The sequence below is a fragment of the Mycteria americana genome, chromosome 6, assembly GCF_035582795.1.
Source record: "Mycteria americana isolate JAX WOST 10 ecotype Jacksonville Zoo and Gardens chromosome 6, USCA_MyAme_1.0, whole genome shotgun sequence".
Classification (NCBI taxonomy): Eukaryota; Metazoa; Chordata; class Aves; order Ciconiiformes; family Ciconiidae; genus Mycteria; species Mycteria americana.
Window position 1 is genome coordinate 47,441,690 of NC_134370.1, and position 23,681 is coordinate 47,465,370.

At 49.9% G+C, this 23,681-nt stretch overlaps 2 protein-coding genes across 9 annotated transcripts in view; one reads left to right on the top strand and one right to left on the bottom strand.

Annotated features, from left to right (window-relative positions):
- Positions 1-210: 210 nt before the first annotated feature.
- NR2E3 (nuclear receptor subfamily 2 group E member 3) lies at positions 211-3,527 on the top strand. The gene is made up of 8 exons (XM_075504170.1): positions 211-268; positions 1,383-1,533; positions 1,975-2,078; positions 2,164-2,418; positions 2,504-2,685; positions 2,904-3,135; positions 3,212-3,317; positions 3,395-3,527. The coding sequence occupies exons 1-8, from the start codon at positions 211-213 to the stop codon at positions 3,525-3,527; spliced, it is 1,221 nt and encodes a 406-aa protein (XP_075360285.1).
- Positions 3,528-6,384: 2,857 nt separating this feature from the next.
- The window catches only part of MYO9A (myosin IXA), a 191,042-nt gene continuing 173,745 nt past the window's right edge, over positions 6,385-23,681 (bottom strand). For 5 of the 8 annotated variants that reach the window (XM_075505565.1, XM_075505564.1, XM_075505563.1 and 2 more), the window contains 11 exons: positions 22,890-22,937; positions 22,035-22,146; positions 21,082-21,143; positions 18,586-18,778; positions 17,983-18,111; positions 17,520-17,625; positions 13,800-13,931; positions 12,558-12,681; positions 9,370-9,572; positions 9,030-9,172; positions 6,385-8,592 (listed from right to left, as the gene is read on the bottom strand). In XM_075505565.1, the coding sequence (XP_075361680.1) occupies positions 8,108-8,592; positions 9,030-9,172; positions 9,370-9,572; positions 12,558-12,681; positions 13,800-13,931; positions 17,520-17,625; positions 17,983-18,111; positions 18,586-18,778; positions 21,082-21,143; positions 22,035-22,146; positions 22,890-22,937 (1,737 nt within the window). In that variant the 3' untranslated portion in view covers positions 6,385-8,107. The remainder of the gene's footprint in view (positions 8,593-9,029; positions 9,173-9,369; positions 9,573-12,557; positions 12,682-13,799; positions 13,932-17,519; positions 17,626-17,982; positions 18,112-18,585; positions 18,779-21,081; positions 21,144-22,034; positions 22,147-22,889; positions 22,938-23,681) is intronic. The other 3 variants (XM_075505568.1, XM_075505567.1, XM_075505566.1) reach the window with 1 other exon arrangement.

The following is a 23,681-nucleotide window of genomic DNA, read 5'->3' on the forward strand; positions in this document are numbered from 1 at the left end:
CCCTGCGCAGACACTAAAGATTAAGAGGGTGACAAAGAGGCGGCTGCTTACACAGCGCCCGCCACTAAGCTGCCTTGAAGAGAGCAAGGCAAGAGCCCTGCTGCCTGCAGAGCTGCCGGAGCACCCACCGCCTCGCCAGACCCCAGGGCACCCACCGCAGTGGCAGCCGGAGGGAGGGAAGAGGGACAGGTCAGGAACGCTGGGTACGGGATGGCTGCGTCGCCAGCAGGGTCGGTGGTGAGCACTGGGCTGGATGATAGCCCCACGGGTAAGAGGTGGTATTCTGCTTGAGTGGGTGCGACACGGCGGGACCGCGGCTGCCGTGTGGGGTCTTTCTTCAGGATGGCTGGGGTCCCCATCGTAGTCCTTCTCCAAGATATCTAGGGTCCCCATCATGGTCCTTCTCAGGGATGGCTGGGGTCCCCATCGTGGTCCTTCTCCAAGATACCTGGGTTCCCCATCACAGCCCTTCTCCAGGATGGCTGGGGTCCCCATTATGGTCCTTCTCCAGGATGGCTGGGGTCCCCATTATGGTCCTTCTCCAAGATGCCCGGGGCCCCCATTGTAGTCCTTCACCAGGATGGTGAGGGTCTCCATCATGGTCCTTATCTGGGATGCCTGGGGTCCTCATCATGGTTCTTCTCCAAGATACCTGGGGTCCCCATCGTGGTCCTTCTCCAAGATACCTGGGGTCCCCATCGTGGTCCTTCTCCTGGGTGCCCAGGGTCCTCAGCTACCACCCTTCTCCAAGATGCTGAGAGTTCCCATTGTGGTCTTTCTCTGGGCCAGTATGCCTGCAGTCCCCAACCCCAATGCTCTCCATAATGCCCATGGTCCTCATCATGGTCCTTCTTCAGGATCCCCCAGATATGGCCCTTTTGCGGGATGCCTGCAGTCCCCAGCCATAAACCTCTCCTGGATGCCCATGGTCCCCGGCCCTTCTCCAGGGTCCTTGTGGTCCCCTGCTGTGTCCCTTCTCTGGGATGCCCACAGCCCCTTGTTGGGATGCCCAGTGTCCCCAGCCGCGGCCCTTCTCCAGGACACCTCCGGTCCCTGGTTGTGGCCCTTCTCTGGGATGCCTGGCATCTCCTCACTGGGACACCTGGTGTCCCCATCCCTAGGGACAACATTTCATCCCCTTTTAAAAGTCCCATGAGAGCTCATCCCATAGCACCCCAGGGGCTGGGGCTTAGGGAGATCCTGAACCCCATGTGCAATCGCTGGAGTCCAAAGGTCTCCCCATTCATGTTCCTGGGCTGGACCAGCGAAGGTGGAAACCATCCCATCGCCAGCGTGCTGGGGGGCAGTGGGGACTGGTGGGAGGGATGAGGGACATCGGGGTGTCCTAAGTCACCCCGAATGTGGCGGCTCCACTCCCGCAGGGCTGAGCCCGGCCCCTGGCAAGGCGCTGAGCCCCGTGCTGCTGTGCAAGGTGTGCGGGGACACCAGCAGCGGGAAGCACTATGGCATCTATGCCTGCAACGGCTGCAGCGGCTTCTTCAAGCGCAGTGTCCGCAGGAAGCTCATCTACAGGTGGGGACGGGGGTGAGGGGTCCCCATGGGGCAGGGACCAGCCAGGGGGGAGGAGCAGCCAGTGGGGCAGGGACCCAGGGGATGGGCACCCAGCAGGGCAGGGACTAGGGGGACAGGCACCCAATGGGGCAGGGACCTGGCGGGGGTCCAGGGCACCCATGGGACCAGGACACCCATCAAGGCAGGGTATTCACTGGGACAGTGCACCCATGGAGGGACAGGGCACCCACTGGGGACAGGGCATTCATTGGGACAGGGCACCCATTGGGGACAGGGTGCCCATTGTGGTGGGGCACCCATTGGGGGGGACAAGACACCCAACAGGGACAAAGCACCCCCAGGACATGGCACCCATGGGGGCAGGACAAACCTTGGGGACAGGATCCCCCAGGTACAGGGGCCACCCCAGGGGCTGCAGCCATGTGCCACCTCTCTCCATAGGTGCCAGGCGGGGACAGGGCTGTGCCCAGTGGACAAGGCACACCGCAACCAGTGCCAGGCCTGCCGGCTGAAGAAGTGCCTGCAAGCTGGCATGAACAAGGATGGTGAGATGGGTGCGGGGGACACACAGTGACAGATGGTGGGGGTGACAGCGGAGTGGTTGGTGCTGATGCCACCTTGTCCCTGCAGCCGTGCAGAATGAGCGCCAGCCCCGCAGCACGGCCCAGGTCCGGCTGGACAGCATTGAGCTGGACACCGAGCTGCCCCCCGAGCATGTGGCCACCACCCGTGAGGTCCCCCTGACCCCCTGCCCAGCCCCCCGCAGTTCCAGTGCCACTGTTGCCATCACCCCGGGACCCCGAGCACCCACGCCGCCCACCAACCATCGCTTTATGGCCAGCCTGATGACGGCCGAGACCTGCGCCAAGCTGGAGCCTGAGGATGGTGGGTGGCCACCGGTGGGGAGGGGACTGGTGGGAGGTTGTCCCCACAGTGGGGTGACCACCAGCGTCCCCTTCTGTCCCCACAGCTGATGAGACAGTGGATGTGACAGGTGGCGAGCCAGAGCGGGCAGCTGGCGAGTACCAGGTGGCACCATACCCGGCGGCCAGCCCCGAAAACGTCTACGAGACTTCAGCGCGTCTTCTCTTCATGGCTGTGAAATGGGCCAAAAACCTGCCCGTCTTCTCCAACCTGCCCTTCCGTGACCAGGTGGGGTTGGGAACCCCCCCTCTATGGGGCAGTGGGGACCCCAAAAAATGTAGGCAACTGGTGGGATGGGGATGGCTGGAGCAATCCCCACAACATTCACTGCAGGGTCTTGGGGTGCTCCTCAGAAGATGCTCTTCCGCCCAACCCACTGTGGTGGTTGCAGGTGTTGGAGGCTTTGGGGGTGACAGGGTTTTTTGGGGCTCCCCCCCCCCCCCCAGGTGATCCTGCTGGAGGAAGCATGGAGCGAGCTGTTCCTGCTCTGTGCCATCCAGTGGTCCATGCCCTTGGAGAGCTGCCCACTGCTGTCTGTCCCCGAGCCGGCCCCTGGCAAGCTGCTGCCGGCTACCCTGGACGTCCGGGCACTGCAGGAGACCCTCGGCCGCTTCAAGGCGTTGGCCGTTGACCCCACTGAATTTGCCTGCATGAAGGCCGTGGTGCTCTTCAAACCAGGTGAGGGACCCACCAGCACCCACCACTGTCCATCCCTGTGTCCCCACCCCACACCGTCACCCCCTTGTCCCTGCAGAGACCCGCGGCCTGAAGGACCCTGAGCAGGTAGAGAACCTGCAGGACCAGTCACAGGTGATGCTGGGCCAGCACAACCGTTCTCACTACCCCGGGCAGCCTGTCAGGTACCGCCATCCCCACACCCCCATGGCTGACACCAGGGGTGGCGACACCCACCCATGGCCACCGCTCTATCCCCCAGGTTCGGGAAGCTGCTGCTGCTCCTCCCAGCACTGCGCTTTATCTCCTCCGAGCGTGTGGAGCTGCTTTTCTTCCGCCGGACGATCGGCAACACCCCCATGGAGAAACTGCTGTGTGACATGTTCAAGAACTGACCTCCCCCCACCCCAATGTCACCCAGCTTGTTTGTCACCCTGTGGTGGAACCCTGTCACCCCCACCCTGGGTTTCCTCACCCTGGGATGCTATGGAGTGTGAAGGTGCCCGTGGTCCTGTCTCCAGGGTGGTGGCCAGAACCATGGGATGCTACTGGCAGCTGGGATGTGGGGCCAGCTTCACTGGGGACAGCTGGTCACAGGGGGATGTCCCCAAATGAGTGCCAGACACACCGGGAGCACCTCATTGGGTTGGGTGCCTTGATGGGTGCCACTATCCCAAACGCTGGAGGAACCCATGGACCCAGGCAAGGTGCCCTTGCTGTGGCACCAGCACACATGGGGACCCACTGCCACTCAGGGGTGACACCAGCCTGAGGGTGGCACTGGCCCAGGGATGATGCCAGCCTGGAGCATGACACCAGACCAGGAGTGACATGGGCCTGGGGGTGATGCCAGCCCGGGGGTGATGCCAGCCTGGGGGTGACATTGGCCAGTGATGATGCCAGCCTAGGGGTGACACTGGCCACAGGGGTGATGGCCATCCTGGGGTATGATACCAGACCAGGGGTGACACTGGCTGGGGTGATGGCAGCCCAGGGGTGATGCAAGCCTGTGGGTGACACCAGCTCTAGGGTGACATGGGCCAGGGGTGACACTGGCAAGGGGCAATGCCAGCCTGGGGGTGACCCCAGCCCTGGGGTAACACCAGCCAGGGGTGATACTGGCCAGGGATGATGCCAGACTAGGGGTGACATTGGCTGAGGGTGACGCCAGCCTGGGGTGACACCATGCTAGGGGCATGACACCAGCCCAGGGGTGACACTGGCCATGGGGGAATGCCATCCCAGGGCTGCGTGTCCCCTCAACCGCAATCGCTGCCCCTCACTCACAGGGCACGGGGCTCTCCCCCACTGCGACTTCAGCTCCGTGATCCCAGAGGACACGCCGTGACAGCCCCTCATCCCCATGTCCTGAGGGGCTCCTGCTCTCCCCCCACCTTTTTATACGCCAAATAAAGAGGGCTTTTGCAGCCAGGCTCCTCGTGCTGCTGACTCGGGGTCCCCGTCCTCAGATGGGGGTGGCAGCAGGGGGGCACCAACTGAATATTAATAATCTGAATATAAATAAATAAGAGAAAAAGAAATAATCTGAATATAAATAAATTGAAAAGAAATTATCTGAATATAAATAAGATAAATATAAATAACCTGAATTAAATAATTGGAATATAAATAAGATTAATAGAAATAATGTGAATATAAATAAAATTAAAATAATCTGAAATAAAGTGAAAATAAATTATCTGAATATAAAAAATCTGAATAGAAGTAATCTGAATAATCTGAATTAAATAATCTGAATATAAAAAAGATCAATATACATAATCTGAAAGAATCTGAATACAAATAAATTGAAAATAAATTATCCGATATAAATAAGATAAATATAAATAATCTGATTAGAAATAATCTGAATATAAATAAGATAAATAGAAATGATCTGGATATAAATAATCCAAACATAAATAATCTGCATGGAAATGAGCCGGAAGCACAGACTCAGACCCCGGCAGAGGCTGGGGCAGGGGAGCCGCCGTTGTCCCCCCAGCATCAAACACAGCACCCAGCACCAGGCGCTCCTCGTTACAGCTCTTTAATTAGCGCAGGGTCAGGGGTTTGCCTAGCCGCTTTGTACAGCCACGGGGAGGATTTGAGGAAAAATCCACAAATTGCACTTTATACACACCATGGTCTGATGGCAGAAGGAAAAAATACCCCCAAAACCCAACAGTAATTTGGGGGTTTGACAAGCGGCAGCGTCCCCCAGCTGTGGGGCACCAGAAATTCTTCGCCTTTATAGAATTACACTTTTATTTCTCAATTTTTTCCTTTTTTAAACAATTTCTAGCGTGGATGACACAGGATAATATATCCTCTTACAATACAGACTTTGTTTTTAATTTACACGCAGCAGACTTATAAATTACTTAAAAAAAATTTCCATTAAAAAAAATAATAATTAACAGCACGCAGCCCCCTCTCCTGTCCAGTAGTAAGTACATTCATGCCGCTCTGGAAAAAAAAACATTTTATGCCCCCAAATCCGGCCTTTTGCCAGAGGGAGGGCCGGGAAGGAGCTATGGGAGATGCTGGGGGGATGCACCAGCAGGGGACCCCGGAACATCTCATTCCGCCCCCCCCCAATTCCTGGGGCATCCAGTGCTGACTGCTAGCTTAGCTCCTGGCGGGATTTTTAAAATATATATATATATTTCTTTTATATGTTTTTTCTTTATATATATATACACACACACAAATACATGATATATAAAGAAATATATTTTCTATATATATTCTATATATTTATATATATAAAGAAATAGAGATAAAATACATAAATGTATATTCTTTATATATGGTATATATATTTCTTTATAGAGAGAGAAAGATACTCTATAAAGAAATATATAAATATATATAAAGAAACATATATATTTCTTTATATATTTTTAATATATTTCTTCTATATGTATAAAGAAATATATATTTTTATATATAGTATATATTTCTTTAATATATATTTCTTTATAAAGAAATATGTAAAAAATATATACATAAATATATATCTTTATATAATATATATCTTATATAGATTTCTTTATATAAATGTACTATATATAAAAGAAATATAAAATATATAAAGAAACATATTTATTCTTTATATATATTCTTTTATATATATATTTTTAATATATAGAATATATATTCTTTTAAATATATTTTCTTCATATATATTATATATATATATATATAAGGGAAATATATATCTCTCTCAAAAGAAATATACATATATATATATATATATATATATATATGTTTGGAGGCACTGCCTGAGCCAGATCCACTGTCCCTGCTGTTCTTATGCCGCCCAGGCGAGAAAACTGAGGATGAGGATGGAGCCCTTCCACCTGCCATCAGGGACCTCCTTGCCTGGAGCCTGGCCACTTTGAGGGGAATTCCTGCAGTTTTGGATAAAGAGGCTCTAAAATGGCTGGTTTTGGCACAGAGCACTGGGGATGCTCCTCCTATTTCCAGCTCCAGCGGGGTTTAGGGTGACTCCCCAGGAGCTTTTGCTGTTGTGGCCACCACCTGCCTTGCCAGCGCAACCCGGGTCACTCCTAAAATCCCTATTTTCCTGTCTGGGGATAGTAAAATCCCATTTTCCCCTATGAATGGGGGATGATTCACTTGGTTTCGCTCCACTCCCGGGATGCAGTGCTGAGGTGGATGCTGTTCCCGTGCCCCCGCTCTCCCTGCGGCATCTCTTGCTTTCCCCCACTGGAAAAAAAAAAAAAAAAAAAAAGAAAGAAAAAATAAAACTCCCAATAAATAAACCATCCCTTGAAAGAAATGGCCCTCTGGGCAGGGGGAGAGGGGACCAAAGAGTGGCTTGGCTAAACCCAGAGATGCGGGCATAACCTGGCAAAACACAAAATACTCAGGAAAACTCAATTTTTTGGTATTTTCCCCCATTTCGGTAGTGCTTTGGGAAAGGACGAGCCTCAACCTGTGATGCCCAGCCCCTCTGAAAGGACGGATCCAGCCTTTACTGATCTAATTAGTGCCCCGGGGCTCCTAATTTCACCTTTCCAGAGGTTTTCCAGTACCTGGAGCTTCTCCAGGTGCCACCAATGGTGTCAATGATGATGATACCAGAGGGATTAAGAGCCAAGTCATTAGCTAATGTTGCTAATTAGTCCTATCATAGGCATTGCTTTTAAATCATGCTAATTACACCTCCAGGGATTTCTTGTTTAAAAAAACCAATGTATAGAGCAAGGTGGTAGTGGCAAGTGATGGATGGTGACACTGGCGGTAACGCTGGCAGAAGAGCTCAGCCTATCAATTCCCTCCTCCCCGGCCAAAAAATAATAATAATAAGAAGAAAAAGAAGTTCTGTCTGGGGGAAAAAAAAAAAAAATTACAACAAACTCCAGTAACCGGCATATAAACAAATATAGCTTCAAGTAGTCCTTGATTATTATTATTATTATTTTTTAATACTGATGGTCTTCAAAAAAAAAAAAGAGGAAAGGTGGTTAGGTCACGTTTGAAAAAAGAAAAAAAAAAAGGTGATTTTTGGCAGATTTTAACGCTTTTTCCATGCGCTTGGCGTTGGCGTGGATGAGGTGGTTAAAGCATGGAGGGCTTGGCTGGCTGGAGCGGAGCCAGTGCTGGCTCGGGATGCTCCCACAGGATTTTTAGGCTTGGTTTTCTCCTACCGACAGGCGACGGCAATTCAGTACAAAGGTTTGGCAGCGCAATGCTCCGAGATGTTGGATGCTCCTAGGGGAAGGGCGCAGGAGCCGGCCAGTGCCCCTCCATCCCCAGTCCAACCCCCCCCGAAGGTCTCAACCCCCCCCAAACCATTAAGGCCACCGTTAAAACTGTCCCCCACCAGCCTTTTTCATTAAGAATTCATCCTCCTGGTGTTAATGAGGAAGCCATCAGGAGCGCTGCCGGTGCTGCCAATGGGGAGGATGCTCCGGTGCGTGACGCGTCCCCGGGGTGGAGCATCTCAGACCATGAACTCATTGCTCCCCAGGAGGACGAGGGGTTGGGCAGCAGCGCAGTCAGCCTCGGGGTTTCTCTTGCGTCCCCCCGCTGTCCCCCCATCTGGGGGCTCTTTGGTTTTCGGCGGGGAAGTTTTCACGCTCTTCAGTTTCTGTTTGCCTTTCTCTGGGTTGAACGTCCCACGGGTGGTGAACTGAGGCCGGTCCTCAGGATAACGCAGAGGTCCCACGAAGCCCTCAGGGCTCGGCCGGGTTTCGGGGGGCTCGCTGGACCCTCCTGCTCGGTAGAAAGGTGATTTGGAGTACATCTGGAAGCGCTTCCGGGGCAGGTGGGGCAAGCAGGAGGTGGACGATTGGGAGGAGGAGGAGGAGGAGGAAATGGAGGCGTCAGCTGGGTCTGCTGGGTCTGGACGCATCCTGGGGTGCCTTCGCAGCCGGCTTGTCCCCTCCACCTTCGTGGGGCGCAGGGAGGTAAGTGCTACGCTTCTCTCTGGGGATGGGGGAAGGACCACCAGAGGATCAACACCCTGAAACCACCCAGCATCTCGGTGCCACTTCCTGGGGACACACACCACTGAGCCAGGACAACGTTCCTGGCATCTTGCTGGAGGTAGCATCACCCAGGATGATGCAGCAGCACTGGAGGAGCACTCACCTCCCCATCAAACCTTGGGTGCTACCACCCACCTCCCCAGGTCCATGTGTTTTAACCCTTAACCCCTCTCTTTATACCCATTTAAATTGCTATACATCAAGAGTGGACCGGAAAAAACAAATAAACCCCCTCCCCAAGCTCCTGAAAACCTAAGCAACATGATCTAGTTGAAGATGTCCCTGCTCTTTGCAGGGGGATTGGCCTAGATGATCTTTGAAGGTCCCTTCCAACCCAAACCATTCCATGATAAACCCAAGAACACCTGGATTTACCCGAACGATCAGAGATGGCTCCTTCAGAGTCAAAGTTCAAATTTTCGGAGCTGTCGGCAGTGCCGATGGAGGCTTCAGATTCAAGGGTTTCGTCGTCAGAGGCACGAGGCTCCAGTGTCAGCATCTCAAACGTCAGCTCCTCCCTGCCAAAAAGCAACCCAGTCCCATTGACCCAAAAGGACCAAAAAGGTGGGGAGGAGAAGAAAGGGATGAGCGTACACCAAGATATCATGGAGGGAAGGAGGCCTCCAGCTCACCCTACGAGCAGCGTGTCAATTATATGATGTCAGATAATATCCATATATAACCTATAGCAGCTTGAACCCCTGACTGGACTCACTTTTCCTTCTGCAGGCTCTCGATCTGCTCCGTCAGCACCTTCTCCTCCTGCTGCATGGCCACTTGCTGCTGCTCTGTCACCTCCATCTCCATGGCTTCCTCACTGCTCATGGTCTCCTCAGGGACATCTGTCACTGAGGGCAAGCACACAGCGACGGGAGATGTTGGGCTGGGGTAGGCGCTGCGTCGCACGCGTCCTTTGCCCTGAAGAGAGACAACGGCGTCACCACCACCAGCCAAGGTGATTTTGCAAACATCTCAGGTGCCAACCACACTGCTCTCCCAAGGAGCGAAGACGACAGTCCCGGCCATCGGTCCTCAGTGCGCCGCTGGCTGTCATACCCAGGACCCTCCAAAATCTCACCCCAGCCTGGGAGAGGTACCGGAAGGACTCAACATGTTGAAGGGGGTGAGGATGGAGGTGGTGAGGACAGCACTGCCATCAGTGGTGGACCAAGTGCAACTTGGACTTCAAAGCAAGCCCAGCTGGCAGCAGGATGGGTTTCTGCAAAGCCCACAGCCCATATGATGGGAAGCTTGACCTGCCAGGGGGCTGTGTTGGCGTTGGGTGGGAGCATCACCACGGCTTTGATTTCAGGGCACCCAGCTCCCACTTTCTCATTAGATCATGTCTCGCATCCTTCCCTCACCCACCCTTGGTACTTCCTGAGCATCGCAAGGGTCTCTACCAACTCCTTTGGCAAACGGTAACTCACACCTAACCACGTTCTGATCTCATGTACGTAAGATCCATAAACCAAGACCACCTCCAATGGGCCGTTATAAGACAATAAATGTTAATTTTTGCACCCGCAGTTAAATGTGGAGATTTAATGCAGTGGTCCTTGCTGAAAAGCTCTGAAGAACCATCTATTTTTTTTAATATTAAAACCAGCAATGGAAAAGGGCTCAAACGGGGGTAGTATGTATGGAAGAATATTATACATGCAGCTGCTTTAACCTTTCAAGGACCAGCTCTACAGATCTGCTCCACAGAGTAGAAGAAAAACATGGATTTTGGGGATGAGGGACACCACGGACATTAAAAAACTTTTATCTTAACTGTTATCATAACCAGACACATAACATCTTCCAAATTCAAGATCCTGAACTGACCAGGACTTAGGAGATGTCGACCAGCCTGAGTCACGCCCATCACTTGCTGCCCTCCTCCTGACAACCATCCCAAGGATGAACCTGCATCTCCTCGCGGTTGAAGAGCTTGTTGCAATGCAACCTTTCTCCCTGTAGGTCTATTTAAACCCTGTAGCTGGGGCATCCCTGTGTCTCTCTGATTCCCCGTGTGTGTGGAATAGGTTTGCAGGGTAAAGGAGCCTCCTTTTTTCTTTTAAAAGCGGTATTTGCTCCATTTTACCCCTTTCATCTTTTAACGTCACACCTCAGGGACCTTTCTCCAGCAGCAGAGCTGCTCCCATGCCCCAGCGCTCTTCTGAGGTTTACCGGAGCTACTGGAATCCTATTAGCCAAAACCCCTGAGATCCCAAAGATCCCACCGGCTCATGGACTTAAGCCCCTGCGAAATGGCATGCTTGCGAAACAGCGTTGGGGGAGTAGAGCTCAAATTTTGCTCTTCTCCAACTCCTGACCCTTGTGATGCTGAAGGATGGGGAGAAGCATCATGGACTGAACCTGATAGGAAAGGAAACAGCCCCATGAGCATGCCCAAAAACCTGCAGGCACTTTTCTTGCCCATCGTGGTCTCGCTGGGAACTCAAACTCAAGGTGGGATGGAGTTGGGGAATACAGGGGTTGCTGAACCCCTCCCAGTTCAAACCTGGGTGTCCTGATCTTGAGTTCAAGGTGGTGGTGGTGCTCCTCCAAGAAGGTGAAGGAGACCTTCAGATGCCTCATGGTCTCTGAGGCATCCAGGTCAGGGGTTTTATCCACCATCTCAAGATACAGTAGCACTGCGAAAGCAACTTGATGCTGAAACGCATCCTGAGCGAGCAGAAATTGGGGTGGAAAGGGAAGCGGTGAGTCAAGTAAAGCCAAAAAAAGAGAGAAGCACAGGATGGAAAAAGAAAAGAAAATAGAAAAAAAATAAGTAGGAAGGGGAAAAAGGGTGGAAAGCGGTTTTTCAAGGAGCTGTGTGCAGGGATGGCCAAACGCCAGCCCTCCTGAACTCCTGCCACCCGGGGGACCTGTGGGAGAAACGGTGGCCCTGAAGAGCAGCACCTGCTTGGGGATGGGACGGGCAACGTCACAGACAATGGCCGGTGGGACGAGGCTGGAATGAGCGGTGGTGACAGACAACGGAGGGACGCGGCGGCTGGCGCAGGGCACGCTGCAGTTAATACATACCGGGATTGAACTGCGGGTTATGCTCATAAATCTAACTGCAATTAGTACAGGTTTCTAGATTAGAGAGGAGATGAAAAGGAAAGCAGAAGGTTAGAGTGCACATGCCGTCACCCCTCCAAAAAACCCGTTTTTGTTCACTTTTATGGTTTTTTTTTTTTTTTTAACTGGGATGAGTGGGGCAACTCTGCAGCACCAGCCCCACAACCTCAGGCAGCCCCTGCTTGGATTTCATCCCAAAAAAAGTAGGAGCAACATGTGCCTGAGGACCACAGCAGGCAGGTCCAAGCAGAGGGGCCACTCGGCTCCTTAGTCCAAGCCTGGGACGACTGTGCTGCACTGAGTCTGTCCCTCTCCCGCAGCCCAACAAGCCAAGCGCAGCATGCATCTGCAGCCCACCGGCCCCCCAGGAAGCATGGAAGCTCAATGAGATGGGTTTGAGGCTCCCAAAAAGGCTGTGCGGGAGCAGGGAGAGCCTTTGGGGAGCTCATTTTGGGTTCAGATAATGCGATTAAGCACAAAAAAGGATGGTCCAGGAGGTCTCCCCATGGGGCGACCTCGAGCTGGTCAATGAAAGGCTTGACTCAACCCAGGATCAAACAAGCTCAAATGAAAGTGGAAACATTGATCAGGAGTGTCTGAGCTGGAGTGACCACATTTCCACAGACCGTTCCCACCTCCTCATGCTTTGGTATGACTCCCTGCAAAGGCGAGGAGCCACCACAGGGCTCAGGGTCCCTGTCCTGGGGGAGATGGTGTGGGAGGTTGCGAGGGGTTTGGGAGGCTGGAATAAGCAGGAGAAGATCAGGTAGGGTTGCTTCGGAGGCAAGGAGAGGGCAGGAGAGAACAGAGGCGGCTTTGGCATCTCACCATCGATCTGCGGATCAAGGAGAGGCGGCTCTTGGCTTTGTTCTCTGCGAACTCCAGGCTGTTGATGTCCTTGAGACGAGCCTTATACTTGTTCATCTGCTCGATGACGATTAATTCTACACAACTAAAGGGGAAAAAAAAATCCCAAAAGATGACAAAATGGGAGAAGGAAATGATTTGATCTGAGCTGGCCCTGTCTTGCTTGAAGATCTGCTCTGCCAAAAAGGCATGGAGGGAGAAAGTTCCAGCTGGAAACACAAGGGTAGTGGAAATTTCCCTTAAAAAGAATGATAATGGGCTACAGATGGATCAAGGAACTCGAGACTAGAGAAATTAAAGACCCCCAAGGATCCCATAGGAGAAACTCCCCCCTTGAAGAGGGGCCAAGGAAATACAAACCTGGGAAAAGCAGGTTGCTTCCAAGCCACAAATTTAGACTCGCTTGCACACAGTAATGCTGCAGCAAGCTTGTTTAGCTGAGCCAACTGTTTAATGCTGTCAGGAGTGATTTTGGGGAAAAAAATAATCCTTTCCACATAATAAAATTAGAGGATGTGCTATAGCTAAAGTGTAAGGGAGAAGCTAGAAAGAAATCCCATAGGACGAGTGCTCCTACCAGCTGGGTGTCGAAGCATATTCTGGTCTTAATTTTAATAGACTTATTGGAGGTAAACTCACCTCTTTCAGAAGCCCAGCCCTTCACTGATGGTTTCCATTATTATAATTGTTTCCATTATCTATTTTTAAATCTATTTAATATGAGCCGGACTGAATTTGGGCAAGTGCTTCACTTTTTCTCTGTAAAATCCTTGCAATTATGTCAAATACCTTAAAGAAATCTAAGTACGCAATATTAATATTGCTGCAGACCAAACAAGCTCACGTCCTCAAATAAAAAAGACAAAATTAAGTAAGAATAAAGATCTGCTTGCCATAAATAGGATTAACTATAAAACCACATCAGCACACACTCCACCTTTTCCTGCTGAGATGTGCTGGGCAGGAGTGCAAGTTGATCTGCTCTTGTGGATGCTCCATTGCTTAAAAAATCCCCATTCAACAACCTCTTGGGGACTGAGAGAATATGAAATATCTTCATGAAGATGCATTTAATATGTGTTTATAATTTCCATGATAAGGCTCCCTATTCTTGAGCCATTTGACCATACTAAGGGTTATCAAGATGTGAGCGGTGACGTGGGAATGCTTATGGAGCTGGATCACCCAGCACCACGTTCTTACGTGGTTGTTTTACTGATGTCCTGAACACTCTGCAGTGGGTCCGTCGTATCAGGGCAGCGAAGGATACAGGGAGCAAAAACAATAGCCAAAGCATTAGCTGACATTCGATTGGTCTCTTCTTGGAGGGCAATCCTGAAAAAAATAGGGATTAAGAGAGAAGTCAGAGGTGAAGGCAGTTCCACTTCACCCCTTCCACGTGGCCATGGATGAATAAAGGAGATGACACTTCTACAGTGCTATCTTGCTCTGCTAGCAAGGGCGCTGCTCTGCCCTCGTCTTTGCTCTGCTCAGTGGAGAAAGCCACACCTGAAGACATCTCAGGTGTTCCCAAGGCAGGCAAACAACCAGCGTTTTCTACCCACACAACCTGCAGCGGCAAGAGGCACCACGGACCCGCAGGCACCATGAGCAACCAAAGTGCTGCAGAGGTTATCAATACGAGCATCATTTGGAGAAACAGCTCTGGGGCCACCTCCTGGGAGACACAATGGACCTGAAAGCTCTTCCCTTTCCTTTGCCCACCTGCTTTCACAGAATCACAGAATCGTATAAGTTGGAAAAGACCTTTAAGATCATCGAGTCCAACTGTAAACCTAACACTACCAAGACCACCACTACACCATGTCCCTAAGCACCTCATCCAAACGTCTTTTAAATACCTCCAGGGATGGCGACTCAACCACTTCCCTGGGCAGCCTGTTCCAATGCTTGACAACCCTTTCAGTGAAGAAAAATTTCCTAATATCCAGTCTAAACTTCCCCTGGCTCAACTTGAGGCCATTTCCTCTTGTCCTATCACTTGTTACCTGGGAGAAGAGACCGACCCCCACCTCTCTACAACCTCCTTTCAGGTAGTTGTAGAGAGCAATAAGGTCTCCCCTCAGCCTCCTTTTCTCCAGGCTAAACAACCCCAGGTCCCTCAGCCGCTCCTCATAAGACTTCTGCTCCAGACCCTTCACCAGCTTCGTTGCCCTTCTCTGGACACGCTCCAGCACCTCAATGTCTCTCTTGTAGTGGGGGGCCCAAAACTGAACACAGTATTCGAGGTGCGGCCTCACCAGTGCCGAGTACAGGGGCACGATCACTTCCCTAGTCCTGCTGGCCATGCTATTTTTGATACAAGCCAGGATGCCATTGGCTTTCTTGGCCACCTGGGCACACTGCTGGCTCATATTCAGGCAGCTGTCAACCAACACCCCCAGGTCCTTCTCTGCTGGGCAGCTTTCCAGCCACTCTTCCCCAAGCCTGTAGCGTTGCATGGGGTTATTGTGACCCAAGTGCAGGACCTTGCACTTGGCCTTGTTAAACCTCATACAATTGACCTTGGCCCATTGATCCAGCCTGTCCAGGTCCCTCTGCAGATCCTTCCTACCCTCAAGCAGATCAACACTCCCACACAACTTGGTGTCATCTGCAAACTTACTGAGGGTGCACTCGATCCCTTCGTCCAAATCATTGGTAAAGATATTAAACAGAACTGGCCCCAACACAGAGCCCTGGGGAACACCGCTTGTGACCAGCCGCCAACTGGAGTAAACTCCATTCACCACCGCTCTTTGGGCCCGGCCATCCAGCCAGTTCTTTACCCAGCGAAGAGTACACCCGTCCAAGCCATGAGCAGCCAGTTTCTCCAGGAGAATGCTGTGGGAAACCGTGTCAAAGGCTTTACTGAAGTCTAGATAGACAACGTCCACAGCCTTTCTCTCATCGACTAGGCGGGTCACCTTGTAGTAGAAGGAGATCAGGTTGGTCAAGCAGGACCTGCCTTTCCTGAACCCATGCTGGCTGGGCTTGATCCCTTGGTTATCCTCTACATGCCGTGTGATAACACTCAGGATGATCTGCTCCATCAGCTTCCCCGGTACCAAGGTCAGGCTGACAGGCCTGTAGTTCCCCGGGTCCTCCTTTCAGCCCTTCTTGAAGATGGGCGTCACATTAGCTAATCTCCAGTCAGCAGGGACCTCCCCAGTTAGCCAGGACTGCTGGTAAATGATGGAAAGGGGTTTGGTGAGCACATCTGCCAGTTCCTTCAGTACTCTTGGGTGGATCTCATCAGGCCCCATAGACTTGTGAGTGTCTAAGTGGTGCAGCAGGTCACTAACCATTTTCCCCTGGATTATGGGGGCTCCATTCTGGTCCCCGTCCCTATCTTCCGACGCAGGGGGCTGGGTACCCAGAGAACAATTGGCCCTACTATTAAAGACTGAGGCAAAGAAGGCATTAAGTACCTCAGCCTTTTCCTTATCCTTGATCACTGTGTTCCCTCCCCCGTCTACTAGGGGCTGGAGATTCTCCTTAGCTCTCCTTTTGCTGCTAATGTATTTGAAGAAGTGTTTTTTGTTGTCTTTTACAGCAGCAGCCAGACTGAGCTCTAGCTCAGCTTTGGCCCTTCTAATTTTCTCCCTGCACAGCCTTGCTACACCTTTGTAGTCCTCCTGAGTTGCCTGCCCCTTCTTCCAGAGGTCGTAGACTCTCCTCTTTTTCCTGAGTTCCAGCCAGAGCTCTCTAGTCAGCCAGGCCGGTCTTCTTCCCCGCCGGCTCGTCTTTCGGCACCTGGGGACAGCCCGCTCTTGTGCCTTTAGGACTTCCTCCTTAAAGAATGTCCAGCCTTCCTGGACTCCTTTGCCCATTAGTGCTGCCTCCCAGGGGACTCTCTCGACCAGTCTCCTAAACAGGCCAAAGTCTGCCCTCTGGAAGTCTAAGGTGGCAGTTTTGCTGACCCCCCTCGCCGCTTCTCCAAGTATCAAAACCTCTGTCATTTCGTGATCACTCTGCCCAAGACAGCCTCCAACCATCATACGGCTCACAAGTCCTTCTCTGTTCGTGAACAAGAGGTCCAGCAGGACACCTTCCCTAGTTGGCTCACTCACCAGCTGTGTCAGGAAGTTATCTGCCACACGCTCCAGGAACCTCCTAGACTGTTTCCTCTCTGCTGTATTGTATTTCCAGCAGACATCCGGCAGGTTGAAGTCCCCCACAAGAACAAGGGCTAGCAATTGTAAGGCTTCTGCCAGCTGCTTATAGAATAGTTCGTCAGTCTCCTCATCCTGGTTGGGTGGTCTGTAAGAGACTCCCACCACAATATCTGCCTTGTTGGCCTTCCCCCTGATTCTTACCCATAGACACTCCACCCTATCATCACCATCATCGAGCTCTAAACTATCCAGACTCTCCCTGACGTATAGGGCTACCCCACCACCTCTCCTGCCTCGCCTATCCCTCCTGAAGAGTTTATAGCCATCCATCGCCACACTCCAGTTGTGCGAGTCATCCCACCACGTTTCCGTGATGGCAACCATATCGTAGTTTTCCTGATGTACAATGGCTTCCAACTCCTCCTGCTTGTTGCCCATGCTGCGTGCATTGGTGTAGAGGCACTTCAGCTGGGCTGTCGTCTGTGTCTCCTTCATAGAAGAACACCCCTTGTGTGCTTTGAGGCGTTTCACTGGCGTTTCCCTCTGGGCTCCTATTGCCTCAGTATCCCCTAGCTCAACTCTGTTCGACTTCGGCTGTGCCCCAGCGTACCCCGCACATCTCAGAGACACAGGCCAAGTGCCCTCGCTTGGCATGCGCTCCCTCTAACTGTGGCACGTCATCCCTCAGCTTCCTTCGGGCAAGCCTGATATTACTCCCCTTTCGGTCTCGGCTCTTTTGGTATGAAAGGATGCCTGAGCATTCTTCCCTTTGCCTGTTGCCCGAAGCTGCCTCAGCCCAACCTACCTCACCAGGTGGAAGATGAGACGCTCCAAGGTGCTGAGATGGGTGCGGGAGAGCTGGTCGATGACCGAATACACCCCCCGCACCATCTCCTTCCTCTCCTGGAGGCCTGCGGAGAAAGCACCAGCGTTTAGGGGCAGCTTCTACTTCTTCCTTGTATTTAAAATGATACCTTCTTAATGCTTGCTTACTTTTACTACTTGAAAGACAGATCTTCTGGCTAACATTTTGGGCTGAAATCTGCTGAACCACGATGCAAACGTGTGCCACCAAAAGTGAGACTGAACTGCCTGGGGCTTTGCATGAAAAAACCCTTATGGCCAAAAAATCAGACTTTGAAACTGGGTGAAAATGATTTCGCAAAACCAGATGATTTTGGCCCAAGGAGTAAGTAAAGAGTTTGGCACTAAAAGTGGCCAATGTTTCGCTCTGCCAAGGGAACAGGATAGCGAACAAGGCTTCTTACCCATTGCCCGCAAAAACTCCTCGTAGAGCTCAAAGGTCATGAGGGGGTTGGGTAGATCTCTGAGCCACTGCTTGAACACGCTGGCGATGACGTGGATGTTGTAGTCGTCTAAATTCACATTATCAATGTCTGCATTCGGCAGTGGATTGAGCAGAAAGAATAAAAACAAGAGGCAACGATCAATATGAAGCCATAAGTGAAGCCAGTGCATGCATAAGCTTCTCTAGGATAGAAAATGTTCATGTGCCATCCCAAAACCATACTGCGTTCAATGTCAAGAAATCCATCATCTGACTTCAGCTCCACATCTTAAAATCTGCATTTTCCAGGGCAAGTAACCTTAGGTGGGACCAGGCAGCATTTCCCCTCAACTAGAATGACTTTTTTCATGCATCACACCCAAAAAAGCATGAGTCAGTGACTTGAGAACAGATTCTGGTCAGAGACGTGAAAGCATCACTTGCATTTTCACAGCCTGTGATCGGGAAAGGCAGGAACCACTCCCTTGTTTCACCCCAATGAAGCACCCCACCTTCCTTACATCCAGCCTTGCTGTTGCAGAGATTTTTCTCCCTGTGTGTTTTTTTTCCCCCATCCTTTTACCTGTATCCAGTCCTTGCCGCAGCTCCTTGATCTTGTTGGTGGACCCTGATTTTCTGTAAATGCCCTCTGTGTAGAGCCCGTGCATTTCAATGTAGTTGATGAGCTTCTCCACCAGCACCGGCACTGCTCGCTCCTCGCTGGTCAACCGGGAGAGCTCCACACCAAACTGCCGAGATGAAAGCTCGGGGTCATACTGAAGAGGAAAAGGCAAAAAAGGGTTTTAAAATCCTTTTCTAGGAAGCAATACTGGCGCAGCGCTCAGATCCGACTGCTATTCAAACTTCTTCAGCTGATCCAGGCAACCTGCAAGTCTAATGAAGCCACGTGCAAAGGAGGAGAGGACAGCCAGCAATGTACATCTTGCAATGCTAGATCGGTCTCTGGGCATGCACCTGAAGTCATAAAAGTCTGAATTTTCTTTCTGTAACCACCCCACCGTGGTTATATTCTCAGCCCAGCAGAGCCAAAGCAGCTGGGCATGGTCCTCCTCCACCTCCTGCCCCTCTGGCACCATCTCCAGGGATGATTTCACTCCCCAAAGAGGATGCACAAAGCAGAACAGGTAAATCTGAGTCTTGGGTACTTAGATCAACTTGCAGCACTGGAAATTACAAAATGTCTGTGAACAAACATGATGCCAAAATAAGAGCATGAGAAAACCCATCTCCATCTGTTGGGAAAGATCCTTTTGCCAGCTGCAAACGCTCACTGGAGATTTGATATTTGGCCAATTCAAATCTCCTGAACAAAGTCCTCCTGAATAGGAGATTCCGGGTGGGAAAAGTCAAAAGACCTAATAAAATTTTGACACAAATGCCTGGCCCCAGCAAAAGGAATGTGTGAAGGCACACGCTGCAATCCAGTCATCAGCAAGATGGTGGTAACCATGACATAGGTCACAACTCTCCTTATAATCACTCCTGCATCTTTGTTTTTCCCATTCAATGTCATCCTTTCATCAATCTTGTCAACCTTATGAGACGATGTAGGGAAAATGCCCGTGCTGTTTCATGCCCTAGGGAAAAAAAACACCCCAGGAACATCCGGTCTCAGCTACCAGTTGAAATCCATCACCTGCTGTTCAACCAGCCTGCTTGGCTGCTAAAACCATCAGCAAATACGATGCCACAAAACCCATGTGCTACTTTACTCAAGTCAAGTAGCTCCGAGATGAGGACCAAGCATGGGTGAAAGCAATTCTATGGCTGAGAGACATGAGCTTGGCGTTTGCTCAAGTTCACCATAGATCTGGAGAAACAGATCCAGTCTGGGAGAAGGTTAACAGTTACAAAATCAACCGTTGCCAGAAACTAAAGACCTCTTTCTCAAAGCATAACAGATGGTTTGTGGCTCCCCGTCGCTGAAAACAACCCTAAAAACGTTAACCCACCAAGCACAGACAAGCCAGAGCCTTCCTAGAGAAGGACCTCCAACTGCCCAAGTGGAAAGCTACCATGGAGACACGGTGAACTTGCTTCCTGGGGTACAGCACAAAAACTTCCTTGTGCAGAGAAACCCCAAGAAATGAGAAGGCTCCAATCATCTCTGAGCTCTGAAAAAAAAAAAATCAGAGATCTCATTGAACTTCCCAGATCTGCAGAGCAGAAAATCCTATGAGGTGTTTCCAGCTCTTGCAGAAATACTGCCAGAAAGGGAAAGAGCGCAGCAAAAATACTATATCAAAGCAAATATATTCAAATATGTATATTCAATGTACATATTCAGATTATTTCTTGGGAAAAATGTAATCATGCAGCTTTACAGAGGCTGTATGATTATGGAGGCTGTATATTATGGAGGTTCCCCTTCCCCAGGAAGCCTCCCAGGGAGCTGATAAAGCTTTGTGCACATTATTATCCTGGCTGTATTATCCTTTTTTTGGGCACAAAATAAACTTTAAAAAAAACCCAAGACCAAATCTCGATGATTCATTGTTAGCCAGGGCGACATGCTGCATTCATTCACTGTCCGCCACACCCTTAAACCCGGAAAACAATATTTAATTCCCCTCTAAGGAGTACGGTGAGTGCCTTAGCATCTTCCACCCACCCTTCCTCACTCAGCTGTAGTGCTGCTGCTGTTTGGGGACTGCGCCATGAGCCTGAGCAGGGACCAGCAGCGTTAACAATAACCCGTATTTCCAAGAACAACCCCAAATTTAAGAATAATGCCACATTTCCAAGTCCTTAAAAGCTGTAAAATGAGGCAGCTTTCTATTATTCAGCGTGGTTACAAGGTAGGGAACATCACTGCAACATCTGCTGCATGACTGGGCAGATATATAGTGATGCATCACTGTGTTACTCCCAAAAAGACATGCAAACACCGAAGCACTGGTTGGAGAGACCTCTAGGGATTGCCGGTCCAAGCTTCTGCTTGAAGGAGGGTTATTGCCAGCATTATCTCAAGTTCTGTGCCTGCGAATACTTTTTATACAAGCCTGGGATCACCGTCTGAAAGGTATTTAATGAAAGAAAAGGAATGAGAGACATTTACCTTTTTGGAGCACTTGGTCATGGTTTTAAGACAGCACTTCTTGTGACAAGCATATTTACATACTGTAACGAAGAAAAATAGTATTTAATAATCCAAAAAGTCAGATCGCTGGAGAAATATGAATTAATATGAATTAAGTAGCTCCTCTCAGGACTAGCAGGTCAAAAGCACGTTGAATTTGCAGTTCCCAGGGGCCAAGTCTATATTAGATCCACTCAAACAAAAAAAAAAAAAGAAGCCTTTAATTTTAAAGGTCCCATATTTAAGTCCCTGAAACATTAAAAAAAACCCTGATAGATCACTTGGAAAATAATCCATGAGTCACTCTGAGCTATCAGACATGGATACCCTCAAAGAGGTTGGAAATAGCACCTAATTTGTATTTTTCCTGCACCGGACATCAGCCTGAAATACCCCAGGGTTGATACTTTCAACCTACTCAAAGAAACCTTGGAAAAACCAAAGCCATGGATCAACCTCTCCCATCAGTCTTCCTCCATTTTCCTGATCTCTCAAAAAATTTACGTGCCTGGAGGTCAAATGGGCTAAGCCAAATGAATTTGTCATGGTCACAAGACCCACAGGCATCCTATGGGTTGAAGCTGTAGGGCACGTTTGCCATACCTGACTCTCTCTACCTTCCTTCTTACTGTGACACTTAAATATGGTTTGACCTTATGGGATGACCATAGGACCTTATGGGATAAGATGTGTAATGCAAAGCTCCCATGCACAAAACTAAGAGTACCATGAGGACTGGAAGGACTGCTGGATGGACTTAATAGTTGACTTCAGAAACCCTTAGGATCTGTCCCAGAAGCTCTTCTAATGTGAAAAAAACCAAATTATTTGAGAGTGGGGGTGCAGGAAACAGCAGCAAACATCTTTCAGAGCCCTAAAACTTATCACTGTGATACAAGTACAAGAAACAAGGGCAAAGAGAGCGTGCTTACATTTACAAACAGAAGCCCTGTCCATTATCCAGATCAAAGAGGAACAATATTCACAGTAGGTGGGGATACTGTACTGGGTTGCCTTAAAAATGTGACCGTTGTGCTCTTCCACCTGCAACAAAAAAGATTGGACAGTGAGAAAAAGGAGAAGTTTGCTGCAAAATGGGGAAATGAACACAGTCAGCTGTCCAACTTTTAGCTGTTATTTGCTATTTTTGTTTCCTTTCCAGCCCAATAACCCTGTAGGCAGCCCAAACAGACATCCACCTGGTATGGGAACCAAACTGTCATGCAAGCAGGTTAGAAACTGCATTTGACTGAAGTTGGCTGGTCAACCTCTCCACATTAAGAAGGTGGTCTATGCATCCATGGCCCCTTTTTGCTCTGCATCTGCATCCTTCCTAGTACTATCATATCCTTTAGGAAAAAAGGAGATGTAATCTCCTATATCCCCGATATTAGAGATGTAAAACACACACTATAAGTTTATGCAGAAACCTAGAACAACACTTTCTGTTTCTCTCAGTTCTTCTATAATAACTCCTGACATTACATGTACTGTCTTGACTGATGTGGGATGTGTTTTCAGAGGACAACCTACAGCGATCCTTGATCAAGAAAACCAAATCCACCTCGTCCATCTTTCTAGCATGTCCTTTAACAGCTGCACGTTCATTATGGTGCGATGTTCAGATCTCAGCATAAGACACATCATGAGCTGGTCATTAATTTTTTGTTAAAAATTAGCAGGTCATTATTTTGTTAAAAATTTTTTGTTAAAAATTAGCAGGTCATTAATGTTCATGAGCATGAACATTAATTTTTTAATGTGCAGGCACAGAGTGCTCAACTCACCACATCTGCTTCCTTTTTTCTTCTCTTTTTTCGTTCTGTTTTTGGAACCTGGTAATAGAAAGAGATTTAAGTGTATTTATGGGCAATTTCCCCAGATAAAGCGTACAGAGGGCTTATATCTAGCTTTGCCCACCACTTTCCAGCTCCTGCCAGTGCACCTGCAGCCCCAGGGGAGTCACTTTAGAAAACCCTCCTATGAATCACCCCGTTTTCAGAAATCTCCTGGACAACTGTCCCCATCTTCATCTCAGAGTTGGGATTAGCTGCTCTGCCTCCAAGTCCAGCATTAGTGATCTAAAGCTCTCCCATCTCATGCAAGCCACCCAAGGAGGACGTGGCACAGCACTGCAGCCGGCACAGCACTCCAGGCAGGTTTTCTTCTGAGCCGGCTCAGCCTGCTCAGAAGAAAACCTGCCTGGAGAGGCCTTGGAGCAGAAGAGCCAGAAGATGGATTATTTGTACAATAAACAGCATCTCCCAAGCCCAGCATGAGACCCCGTGGTTGTCCTTGCAGACAATAAGGAGCACAAAGTGAGGAGCCCAGGTTTGTGAATGGCACACTGCAAGCTCTGACTGCTTTAAAAACTGTAGCTAGACCCCAAGGACAGCCACTGCCCATGTCCTCTTTTCCTGCAACCCAACCCATGGTCAAACATGTGGTCACCTGGCAAGATGCCAAGAGACGAAGAAAGCATCTGTCTCCTTCACTTTCCCTCAAAGACTGAAAAAAAAAAAACAAACCCAAAACTAAAAAGGAAGCACCAGGAGCTGCCTTTCCAACCATCCATAGAT